The sequence below is a fragment of the Desmodus rotundus genome, chromosome 3, assembly GCF_022682495.2.
Source record: "Desmodus rotundus isolate HL8 chromosome 3, HLdesRot8A.1, whole genome shotgun sequence".
NCBI lineage: Eukaryota > Metazoa > Chordata > Mammalia > Chiroptera > Phyllostomidae > Desmodus > Desmodus rotundus.
In genome coordinates, this window is record NC_071389.1 from 199,623,890 (window position 1) to 199,636,427 (window position 12,538).

A 12,538-nucleotide genomic window follows, 5' to 3' on the forward strand; every position below is an offset into this window, starting at 1 on the left:
CGGGCAGGGCACAGCTGCAGGGCTTGCAGGTGTGGACGACCGAGTGGGTGGGTTTCGCTGGCGTAGGGGATCAGGTTTTCTGCGCTATCCGCAGCGCACAGCCCAGCTTGCTGACCTGTGACAGTGACATTAGCAGATCTGCGTGTGTAACAGAAGCAGCTGGCGTTTGCTGAGTGCCTCTTTCGTTCCAGGCCCTGTGATTTTACCCACACTTCCTGGTGTCCGTGAGATCGATACTGTTGTGTTCCCCACTGGTGGACGAACGAGTCGAGGCTAGGAGGTTGTGTGATGGCCAAGGCCGCGAGCTGGTGAGCAGCACGAAGGGCAGTTTGACCCGGACTTTCTGGCTCCAGAGCATGGGGACCTCATCTCTGTCCCATACTGTCAGTGGCCATATCCACTCATGGTGTGGACGAGGTCACTGAGGCAAAAGGAAGTGAGGTCGAGCACCCCACAGAGGACCCTGGTACTCCACAGACTACTCAGGCCCCCGGCAGGAGCTGGGTCACACCCGTGTCCTGAGTGCCGTGTGCCAGGGCTGAGAAATGTCCTTTCTGTCATCCTCACAGAGGACCTCAGCGAGGTTATATAAATGGCCCGGCGGGGTCCAGCATGTAAAATGGCAGAGTGGGAATCCGAGTCGGGTCTGCCCCAGTCTCCAGTCTTCCTCCTGCTGCCACGGGCTCCTGGTTGTCTCCAGCCCCTCCTCACGGCTGCCACAGAGAGCTCCTAACTTCCCACGCCAGCCGTTTCGTGGGCCGCATGGTGTGAGAACAAAACACAGACCTAGAGCCCCTCCAGGTCTGGCCTTGACCTCCCTGCGCTGGTTCCTCCCTCTCCCCCCACACACGCGGCTCCAGCCGCAGGGGCCCCCCTCGCCCAGTGCCTTGTCCTCCTGTGGTCGGCTTTATCCTAGTGCCTGTTTGGGTTCGGGTCTACTGCCAGCCTCCTGTCTAGAACATACACGCCACAGGGGCAGGGACCTGGCAGCCCCCTGTTCCCGGCATTGAGTGTGATGGCTTCGCGTTTGTTGAATGAGAGAACAGGTCACAGTTCCATTCCCAAGAGACATTCAGGTGTGTGGTCAGCAGTTTTGTTTACGTCTGAGTCCCTTGCTGTAATGCCAGTATAAGAATCAGGAAGCACACTACTTACAGAGAGGAGCAAAAACTTGTTAAAGTAGTAGATTTTTATCAACTGAAAGAGGTGGTTCCCCCCCAAAGCGAGTTACTCAGTAGGGTGGAAGTTTTAGAGGAGATGTGTCAGGGAGAGCGTTAGAGCTCCACGTCACCGCTCCAGCCAGCCTGGGGTTTATTTCCAGTTCACGGCGGGGCTGTGTGCACGGTGCCAGCTTGTGCGGAAGGTAGTTCCGACTTCCCAGTGGGCACAGCAGTGCTCTGCCCTTCACGAGGGTGGGCGAGGGGCGTGGGTGTGCACCGACTCAGCACGCTAGCAACTCACAGAAAGGGGAGCAGACAGCACAAGAGGGGACTTGTCACTGTCACAGGTCCAACTGGCCACGCACTCCTCTGTTTACTCTGCGACACAGGACTGTCCTTGGGAGGTGCGCCCCTCCACGGATCTGAGCCTGTCTGAACCTGTGGGCTGCCCCCCCTGCTCTGGGCTGCTGACCTTCTGGGAGCAGCAGGTGACGGGGGAGGGCAGAGAGGCAGGCCAGCGTAGCTGGGGGTGACCTTCGGAGCAGGTCTCGTCCCCAGGTGACTGGTGACACGTGGACCAGGCGCCATGAGAGCAGATGCTCAGGCACTGTGAAGATGCTCCGCCTGTGCCTCTGCCACCTGCTCTCGTTGTCTGGGCTGCAACCTGCCCAGTGAGCCTGTGTCTTAGCGCCACTTGACCCTTGGCTGTGCGTGATGGATGGCAGTGTCTGTGGTGTGTGGCCAGCGCGCTCTTCTGTAGTATAGATGGGATTATGTGCTTCCTTACTTCCAATTTTAATTTCACATTGGATTATTTACCAACCACTTCCAAAGGTGCTTTGCACAGGGTGTCACTCTAACTGGGATCCGCAAGCTCATTTTGTGCTTTGGGGTTTCTCTGACGAGAAAGGGACCCTGTTTTAAGTACCATAAGCACTCCCGTTCCTCTCACTGACTCGTAAGCACAGCACAGAAGCTGGCGGTCCCACTTGCTGGGGAAGGGCCCGCCCTCCTCCCAACTGTTCCTTGGGAGGCTTAGCACAGTGTGGCTAAGTGCTGAGGGGACATGGGCTGGAGCCTGCATCCACACTATGGCTCGGCCATACAACGTCATGTCACCCAGGGCAGCCTGTTGGCCTCCTGTGTCTTAGGCAGCTTATTACTTGATAATGCTTTATCCCACAGAGCACAGAGTCCTCTGCGAGCACCTCCTCCTGGCAGAGGGGCTTGGGCTCTCCCGGCGTCTCTCCCGACTTCATAAATTCCTTTGCCATCAGGAGGAAGTGACCTCGGGCTCCCTCAGACAGAGCAGCCCCTGTCAGCAGTGGCCCCGGCGTTGCTTTCTTCTGACGCCGTGTCCAGAGCTTCTCTCCTGACGAACTCCCCTGCAGCGTGAAGGCTGCGTCACGTAGCTCCGGGCATCTACACGCGTTCAGTAAACAACGCCACACAGCGAGGACTGACCGAGGACTACGGGTGCCGCCCCCGTCCAAGGAGGCACAGCCAGGCATGCAGGGGCACTCACCCAGCAAATACGTAAAGCGTCCCTACCTGTGTGCGTGTGGGTGGGGTGGTGACGAGGACGAGGAGTCTCTGCACGCGGGCGAGCGCGTGCTCTGTGGAGGAGGCAGGGAGGTTACGCAGCCAGTGGAGTGACAGGTGGCACAAGGGGGTCACAGAGGCGTGGACGGCCCATGTGATGGGCTGAGAAGGGTTGTTCCTGCGCCGTTCAGTGCGTGTCTGCTCCGTGCAGCCTGTGCCAGGCGCCCACCACACATTATGTGCCGTGACATTGGAGAGCTGCCCCAAGTACAAATGGAACTACTTGGTGGCCCCCGAGCCTTTAGTGTGGTTCAAGTTAGAAGTGGTATTGGCTGTTTCTGCTCCTGAAACCTGTTCCGTGACACGGGTGCCAGGCTGTGACTGCATCGTACCACGCTGTGCTTTTAAGTGGTTAGCAAAACGCTTCCAGAACATGGGGTGGACAAAATTAGTTTCTGTGCTGTAGGATCCGTTACCAGCTGAACCTGCAAGGGCAGACCTCGCGTGGCCACAGCAGCTTTGGGAGTGGGCATGCGTGCGGCGACCGGGCGGGGCGGCGCGGCACCCCCACCCATTACTTCACTGCCGGCTGGTGGGCCGGAAGGTCGAGGTGACAGTGCCCCGTTCTGCCCTGCTCATCTGGGATGCGTGACCTCCGCACATCTGGGGCTCGTAAAGGGCTCGTGCATACAGCCGGGGTGGAGGCCTGCGGTTCCAGTCTTCTCTGCGGTCCTCCCGTGCCCGTGAGATGAGTCTGAGGAAGTAGGGCCTGGGGAGACCGAAAGCTGGCTGGGCTTCCAGGAGGGGGGTGGCCTGCCACATCCTAAGTAGCTGATCTCACCCTTTAAAGTGTCATTTTATGGAAAGAAGTGGTGCCCACCAAGGACAGTGATGTGGCCTTCATCTCAAAGTCATTAACGAAATGCTGCCTGGACACGGAGGTGAAGTTTCCCTGGTCGATGCTTGCTGTTCCCTAGGCCTGTCAAAAGGCAGCAAGGCCGGTGTTGGGCCTTGTGACATGTCCTTTGACGTTTCAGCTTCCCAGAGAGTTGGAGGTCAGAGACACAGCTGAGGCTGCTTCGGAAGGAGACGTGTTTCCACAGTGACTTTCCCTCCGTCGAGACAGAAGTGTATTCCTGTAACACACTAGGCACAAGTTTTGTTTTATAGTTTTCAGACTGTGACCTGTTAATTTACAAATCCGGCCGTTATTTGCCCCCCTACCTTCTCCCGTTAGCATTTGTGTTACTACTTTCAGCATCAGCAGTGAGCCGTTAATAGGCAGATTGGAGAGGCCACACGTTTATCTGCGATTGCCGTTAAACCGGATGTGTCTGCGCAGCACAGAGACACTCAAACTCCAGATGTTCCTCAGATCTAAACACAGAGACACGGAGGGAAATGAGACCCCAGAGAGGCAGCGATCTGCAGAAGGAAGAGGGGGCGCGGGCAGGTGGTGTGTGCCGCTCGCCGGCAAGGGGCCGGTGCAGAGTCTGCCCAGGGAAGCCTTCCGCGGAGTGTTCCGACCGAGAGGGGTGCAGTGTAACCGAACGGCATGCGGGAGAGCTGAAAGCAAAAGGCAATTGTAACAGAGGAAAGCAGAGGTGACGTGAACTTTGCAGTGGAGCACCTCTTGCTGTTTGGAAATAGATCTAACCTACCCAAGAAAAACGTGTGGCCCTTTGTAAAGGAGGAGGAACAGTGCCCTTCAGGTGTCTTTCCCCACCAGGACCTCTCTCACCTGCCCACCTGCCCCCTTCCACTCACACAGAAGTTGCCGCCCTCCCTACCTGCCACCTGCAGCGTGGCACTTTCTTCCCCTTCAGGCTATAAGCTCCTGCCTCGCGCCCCCCCCCCCATCTGCAGCCTGCTCCATGGTCATGAGAGGTCTCTCCTCCCTGAGAGGCGGAGCCTCACAAAGACCCTGTGTCCCTGGGCAGCAGGTGCGGGGGTGGGTGCCCTGTGAATGCTTCACCAGCAGGCTGAGGTTGGTTAGGACTTCGGCAGATGGGGTCCCCAGTACCCTCTGCCAGGGGGCGGCAGACCTGTGTCCTGTGGGCAGGAGGAGGAATCTGCCTTTTAACGTCACGCTGCGTGGTTCTCTGGCTGACAGAAGCAGGCCTGCCTGGAAGAGGCCTGGCTTTTAGCAACGCAAGGCACCTACAGGACAGTTTAAAAACCGAACCACTCGGTGCTCTGAGAGCTCCACCATCCTACCGCAGTCTGGGGAGGCACACGCTGAACAGTCCCGCGTCTCACCATGTCTGGGGGGACACCGGCCTAGGTAGGGGCGTCCCCGAGCACCCTGGTCCACACGGGGCCTCACCGCGGACGGTTCTGGGCCGCCCTGCTCCGGCTCCCTGCGTGGATGGCCCTGCCGCGCCCTGGGCCTGCTAATGGCGGGCGTCGGCAAGTGAGGCGGGACGCGAGTCCCTTGCCGTAGGTGGGTGTACCGTCTAAAAGCAGTTTTTAAAAATCTGCCCTGGAAGGAAAAATTAAAACAGGTATTACATACAGTACCTGTACTTGTTACGTATACATTGTACGTGTGCGATATAGACACACCGTGCATCTGCAGCCATGTAAGACGTTACATACAGATATTACACACGGCATATACACACACTCACACACACGTCCTGAAAGGTCAGGAGAGTCTTTTAACATACTTGTTTTTTCATTTAAATAATACAACGTTTTCAGTGACAGTGCTTTTAAAAGCTCATTTATTTGTTCAGCAGATACTTATTGACGCCTCCATGTTCTGGGCCAGGGGCTGGCGAACACTTTCCGTAAAGGTTGAAACTCAGTGACTCTTTCTGGCTCCGGTGGCGGTGCTGTCTCTGTAGCCGTCACGGCAGGAGGTGGCCACAGATGAGGCATGAACGTGTGCACGTGGCTGTGTGCCAGTAAAACTTTGTCGTGGATACTGATGTTCGAGTTTCAGGTAACTGTAACGTGTCACAAAGTAGCCTTCTTACGATTCTCTCCCAACCATTTAAAAATATAGAATCTTTTGAACTTGCAGCCAGCCATTCAAAACCTCGGGGCACAATTTACCTGTTCTCAGCAGTCTCCCAGACACACAGATAGAGGTGACCACAGCAGAGTCCCCGTGTCGCGGGGCCCGAGTTCTGGTGACCTGCAGTGAGAGCTGTGGGTGCCGACGCCCGAAAGAGCAGGCGCTCCGTGGTGAGACGGCTCTCCCTCGCCGCACAGTGCTGTCCCGGTGCTGGACCTTGGCCGGCTTTGCTTTATGAGTGACCATGGCACGTACACCTGCCAGCTGGGACCACCCTTGTCGTGAGATTGTTTTCTGGGTAGTGTTGTCTCCCGGCCTCCGTCTTTCTGCCCTGCTGACACCTCATGACTTAACTCATTCCAGGCTCCGGGCCTCAGTGCTGAGCTGGGTCTCTGAGTCCCGTTGCACAGCCACTTGGATCCAAGAACAGCTTCTCGCCTTCGCCTTCCCCGGCACAGCAGTACCCAGTGCCGTCGCCACTGTCACTCTGTGGCCCCGTTCGAGGCATCAGAATGCTCTGTGGAAGAGCTGGCCAGCCCGCTGGTCCTCACAGGCCCTGTCTCGGGCTGACGGCGGGGTCCCTTCAAGGCAGTGTGTGACAGCCAGGCTCATGCCTTCTGTTTGCAGTAGCTACGGGAACCTCAGAAGCTCGCTCTCTGAAGCTGCGCATACAAGAGGGCACTTCACGTGCTGCTAGGGTTAGAGACTTTGGAAGATGTTTAGTTTTCTCCCCCACTCTTTCTGTCTCTTTAGAGAGGGGACAAGAGGGCAGTGTGAACATTAACTGGGACTCGCTTTCATCTCCCTTGTGACACCGGAGCCCTCCTAGGTCTGCAGGGCAGCCCAGGTGCAGCTCCCCAGCAGGCCCCTGGGGAGCGCGTGTGTACTCGTGAGCCAGGCCTGTGCCTCAGCCGGGCCGCCAGGGCTGGGCCCCATGTTCCACTTCTTGTTTCCTCCAAGGACAACTGTGAAAGCTTGGTGTTTAAACTACGATTTCACTAGGAGGCCCTCAACGGTAGTTCCAAAGTGTTCTCCCTGGAAAGCGGGATAAGTTAGGGACGTTCATGTGGTATTATTTTATAGACAGACGACAGCAGCCCCAAAATGAGGGTGCTCACGGAGTGGGAGAAGCACGCAGGACTCGGGCCGCGGGACCCTCTCCTAAGTGGAAGTAAGGTTAATCTCACTTACGTAAGGATGTGGAACACATTTCGGTGAAGAGTGTTGAGGCTTTTGCTGTCGTTCCCGTGTTACTGTGGGTTTTCAAGGGGTCTCCTGCTCCCTCGCCTGCGCAGGTCTCCCTCTGAGAACCAGGTTCGGAAGGAGACAAAACTGCCTCTGCTATGGACTCTAATGCTCCCTCTGCTCGGTTTGCCGTTGGGGGTGCTGCCAAGAACCTGCTCCTTGTGACGTCTCAGACCCGCGTTTTGTCCCTACAGGTGCGGGCCCGCAGAGCCCACCATCGCCCCAGTGAGGCTCCTCCCTCCTGTAGATCAGATGGGGAGCGTGTCAGGGTGTCACCAGAAATTAGCTACCAAACCCTTTAAGGGTGAGGAGCTATTACAACAATATAACTAACAGTGTTTCACAAAGTGTCCTCGCTGCCCCCCCCCCCAGAGGAACGTGATTAAACTCCACACTGTCACCCATCTGCATGGGGCTCCCCTGGGGCTTGTTGTCACAGGCCTTGTATACACACAGCCCAGCTTCCTCTCCTGGGTCGCATTTATATTGGTTTACTTTCATCTAATCACTCAGCCCTTCAAGGCCCCAGTCAGGAAACCACGCCGTGAACCAGAAGGAGGAGCCCCCATGGCCCTGTCCCACGGTGAGTGGGAGACGGCGTTCCCTGGTCCGACATCCAGCAAACGCTTGCCAGCACTGTGCTTGGACAGGAGAGAGAGGCGAGTAGGCCCTCAGACTGGCTCGTGGGGTCTGCAGGGTGTCAGGGCAGGCAGAAACAAACGGGTGGCCCAGTCTGTGTTAGGGATGACACCGGGTGCTGGTGGGGAGGCGGCAGTTAGGTGCGGCTCCTGCCCTGATGCAGGCGGCCACAGTGCAGTGAGACCTGCGAGAAAGCTCTGGAAACAGCACGGGTGTGCCTCCCAAGCTGGGGTCCCGGGGCAGCCGGGATGGGGTCAGGGGTGGGGAGCCTTCCCGGGGAGGTAGGGCTCCGGCCATCAGTGTGAAAGGAAGGGGCAGAGGGAGGCGGGGCACGCCCCAGGTTGGGACTGCGTGTGGGGCTGCGATGTTGCTGGAGCCTGAGAGGTGAAGGGCACCTAGCAAGAGAGGAACACCAGGGCCACCGGCAGGGCTCTTGTTTGCCCTGTCACAGACTTCGGTAGTCTCAAGATCTGGGCGGTGGCTCTGTCCTCCGTCGGCCAGGGCTGGCCTCGACTCCTGTTTCGGAGCCGACAGGCCCTGTGCCCGCTTGTCCGCGGCTCTCAGTACCCTGGTGGGAACTGGGGTCCCCCCGTCCAATGGTGATCTCAGTGAGTAACCGGGAAGCTTTGGGGAGCAGTGCCCTGCCTCTGGCACCCAGCGCAGAGTCCCACACGTGAACTACAGCTGCCCAGCCCTGCATGCGCTTTCTCGCCTGAATCTCCCCCTTTTCAGACGCTTGCTCCTTCAGGCAGATCTCATGAATTTGTGTGGTGCTGATTTCATTCCGGACGAGAAGTTGGGTGCAGCAGGAGATGCGTTGTTCAGAAACTCACTCATAGCTTGGAAGCTCCTGTCATCCAGGATGATCAGTCTCATTCTCTGCACTGGCACAGCGTGTGAGTTGGGTGACTGTGAAGAGGGGGAAATTCAAAGTTAGGTTTTAGGTGCGTGTGAGTATTTCTATATTCTGTCTCAAGAAAAGAAACATAACTTACAAAGGACCTGGGCTTTATCACAAAAGGATAACAGGTGAAGGGCAAAATGAGAACGTTGTCCCCACAAAAGGGGATGGCTGATTACAGACTCAGCACTGGCGGCACCAGCACTGCCTATCCTGTGTCATCTGGGAAGAGCTCGTCATTTATATCCGCAGTGGTTCCGATGCTGAGCCCCAGAGACCAGTGGGTCTTTCACGCAGCAGAGTTTTGCTGCTGGTCCCGTTTGTGTGGCCCAAGGCCCCCCGGAAGGAGCTGGGAGCGGCCAGCAGCCAATGCTGGCGCGGCATCGCGGCATTGACTCTGTGATTGGAGAAGGGGATGCAGAGGGGGACCCCACCTGCTCGGGGCGGGGTGGGGCCGGAAGGCCCGTTGGGATGGGAGGCCAGCTTGGGTGTGCCAGAGGGGTGAAGACAGCGACCTCGCAGACCCCGGGAAGCTGCTCGTGTGCTCTGCCTTTCATTTTTCTGACTTCAGGGATGGGCTCGTCTTTTACTGGTTCCTTTGAAGTTCTTGAACTCGGGGACCCGTCCGACTCACTCTCTTTCCCAGGCCCTTCCATCAGGAGCCACGGGCCATGTGCACACGGAAGCCTTTCTCTTCTTCCTGTGTCCAACAGGTTGGTGCCGCTGGGAGCCAGCACAGGGTCCTAGGCATCAGCTCTTCAGCTAAAGGGCCTGATACCTTGTGGGGACACAAGTGCCCTGGTTGCAGCATCGGGACAGGACTGTTGTTCCTGCCATCGCCATCCGACCGGGGGGCAGGGAGGCTGCTCTTCATTGGGAGAAGTGTTCATTCCTCCCGAAGCACTTTGCTGTCCCCTGTGGACCGACAGGGGGCCAGGCCCACTGCTGTTGGCATGTGCTGTGTGTCCCTGCATCTGACCCTGGGGGTGTCCCCACAGCAGCTTTGTTCCGTCCTCGACAGACACTGCAGAGAGCCGGTCGCCCCACTCTCGGTAACTGAGTCGAAGACCTCCATCCACGGTGCAGCGGCTCTGTCTTGTTCGTACGCGCCTCCTGTCTGCTGTGCAGGACGCCCCGCGGACATTTAGAATTAGGGCTGGGCCACAGCGAGACGAGAGCACAAGGGTTCAGACCAAACAGCAAACCTTTGAAAGGCCTCCCAGCTTCATCTCTGGAAAAGCAGTGAGGGAAATTCCACGGTGCTTCCTAGGACACAATGCTTGTTTATTGTATAAATGGGCTTCCTTTAAATGAGGCAGTTTTCCCGTCCGATTCTAACCTGGCATCTCTATGGCTAATTCTGTGGTGTCCTTATTCTTTCCCTAGGGACTCAATGACCCGTGTGTGTGTGTGTGTGTGCACGCGCGTGTGCGTGTTGTGCGCGTGCACACCCTGGCGTGCTTAAACTGCAGGTGTGGCTGCTCTGAGACTTTGCTTCCTCGTCCGGTTATCCGCACGTCTGGACACAGCACCTGTGTGCTGCTGCTGCTGGCCCTCGCACACACTGGACACACGTGTGCACACATAGGTGGCATTCTGTTTGAAGTGTATTCCCCGCCCTGCATGTGAGGTCTGCGCACAGCCTCGGGGAAGGCTGCATCAGGTCTGAGTTTCTGAGTGACTGCCTGTCCCCCGCCCTGCGCAGCTGTGCGCACGGGAGTGTCCGAGGCCTGTTCCTTTACTGTGGTTCCAGTTCTGACCCAGTGGGCGGTGTATGCCATCCGGAACCTTACGGAAGACAATAGCCAGAACCAGGATCTGATTGCGAAGATGGAGGAACAGGGGCTGGCCGACACGTCTCTCCTGAAGAAGATGGGCTTTGAAGTGGAGAAGAGGGGCGGCAAGCTGGTCCTGAGAGCTACCGACGGCCCTCCGGCCCTCCGACGGTGAGTGCGATGGGATGGAGCGAGTGGCTCCCACCTCCTGGGACCCTGGGCGTGGCCATGTGCCTTCCATGACGTGGGTGGGGCAGTGCCTCCTGGCGCGGCAGAGGCAGCCCTACTCGCTGGTTTCTTTCAGGCTTCATGCTGCCATTTTCTTAAAAGAGTTAAAATTTCAAACTGGGCCTGGGGGAGAAATATAAAAAGCATATCAAAACATTTTTGTGTGGTCTAAAAGTTCCGACAGGAATGAGATTTTCTTGGAAAGGTGGCTAATGTTGACTTGCATAGAGCAGAATCGGAAGCTCCTTGCTTTGTGTCGATTGTCCGAGTTCTCGAGTTCTCGGTTCCTCCCGACCCCTGGTCACAGCGCCCTGTTTTTTCCTCTGGTGATTCTTGGAAATAGATGTTATATGTGCAGTTTTGTTTCTTTTTTCTTCTCAGTGAGTGAACTCTGCACCCACATAGCTGAAGTTTTGGAGTCTTTTCCTGGATTTTTCATCTTCGGCAGTATGTGAAATTGCAAGTGTTTGAAGATCAAGTACAAATTCAGGGGCTTGTGATGCTTTTAGATACTAGAGTTAAATGTGTTTAAGCTTAAAAGTGAAAGTACATGAGTGTTCTGTTGTTTCTCTGCTGTAAAAGCCTCGCTGTCTGGTGAGCCTCGTCCCCATGGATACGATGTGTGTAAGTCCCAGATTGCACTCGCTGTGGCAGCGAATAATGACCGTCCTGTGGAGGCCACCCTGACTGAGCGGAGGCGCAGGCGTCTGCTGGGGTCCCGTTGGCCCTTCGGACGCGAGTCTGCCGTGCTCCTTTTGTTTTCCCCTTCTCGCTGCGTTTCCTGCGCTCTGGGCAGCTGAGGGAGTTCCCACTGTGATTAACGCTCACCGTCTCTCTCTTTTCACCCTCTGCCTGTCCGAAACACTGGCGAGACTCACTGCCAGTTAGTTAATTGGAGAGACGCTGGAGAACAGCTGAGAGCAGCACTCGCTCCCTCTCCAGTTCAGGTGCTGGGCTGTGTTGTCGCCAAGCCCTGTCCCTTTGAAGTTTTGCAGGGAGTCAGAGAACATTGGGGCCATTAACTCTTTTCATTCCACATCATCCTAGAACCAGACTTCTTAAGACCCATCCTGTTTAAAAGCGTTTGCCTGGTAGTAGCCACCCGCGTGCCTCCGGGAGGGGCAGGAGGCTTTGTGGTCGGCGCTGAGCGCGGGGCCCCTACAGTGGTGGCTTCTTCCGTTTAAAAGGCGCCCGGTTCGTAGAGGCCACCACCCCGTCACCGGGACTGCAGAAGTAGTTTGGGGAGGGGGAGTTCATGTGACCTGGACTGTCTGTGTGTCTTTGTCTTTCTGTGCATACACTCGCATCGGAAGTGGGACGGGACTCGGGGAGCCAGGCCATTAATGCCACCCAGACCTCTGCGGGGGGCCGTGCTGTGAGCGCACCACGCAGCTGATGTCCTCCACCAGCCAGGACTGACATCCCTATGGGCTGACAACCCCGGAGGTTTTGCACAATGTGTTGAACCTTCGACATAAAAACAGCAAAGAGCCGGTCAGACGTTTTCCGAAACTCCTGGGAGTCTGAAGTAGAGTCCGAGTCTGCCGTGGCCGCCGCAGTCGCTCTGTGCGGACAACCCACGCGTGTTAGACTGAAATAAAAGTGTCCCTCCCACTGTGCTGTCTCGTGTGCTCTGTAACCTAAAGAGATGTGGTCCGCTGCGAACAACCCTTTCTCTCATTGCTCACAGTCCACCAGTGAAGAAGCCCGTGCAGAATTTGAAATGCACAGAGAAGTGCCCTTCTGGGACACAAAGAGTTAAAGCCCTAGCCTCTCAATAGAGGCCTGGCCCAAGGGGAAAACAGTGGGAGTCCCTTTTCCCTTTTCACCAGTCGGCAACAGACACTTCTTTCTCCCGCTCAGTGGATGTGTGCACACCAGTGGAACTGCACAAACAGGTCAGCAGAAGCCGCATAACAACAAACACATAAATAAAAGGGAGCCCGTGGGAAGGGAGAATGGGCAGGAGGGTCTGTGTGTGCTAAACAGGCCTGCGGGGCCCGCCCGGGGAACATGCTGAGGGCTG

General features: G+C 56.8%; 1 protein-coding gene across 1 annotated transcript in view; it reads left to right on the top strand.

Moving 5' to 3' along the window:
• ATXN10 (ataxin 10) overlaps positions 1–12,126 on the top strand; it is a 134,583-nt gene extending 122,457 nt beyond the window's left edge. Inside the window, exons 11-12 of the mRNA XM_053919704.1 lie at positions 10,263–10,455; positions 10,894–12,126. Of these exons, the coding sequence (XP_053775679.1) occupies positions 10,263–10,455; positions 10,894–10,900 (200 nt within the window). The 3' untranslated portion in view covers positions 10,901–12,126. The remainder of the gene's footprint in view (positions 1–10,262; positions 10,456–10,893) is intronic.
• Positions 12,127–12,538: the final 412 nt, after the last annotated feature.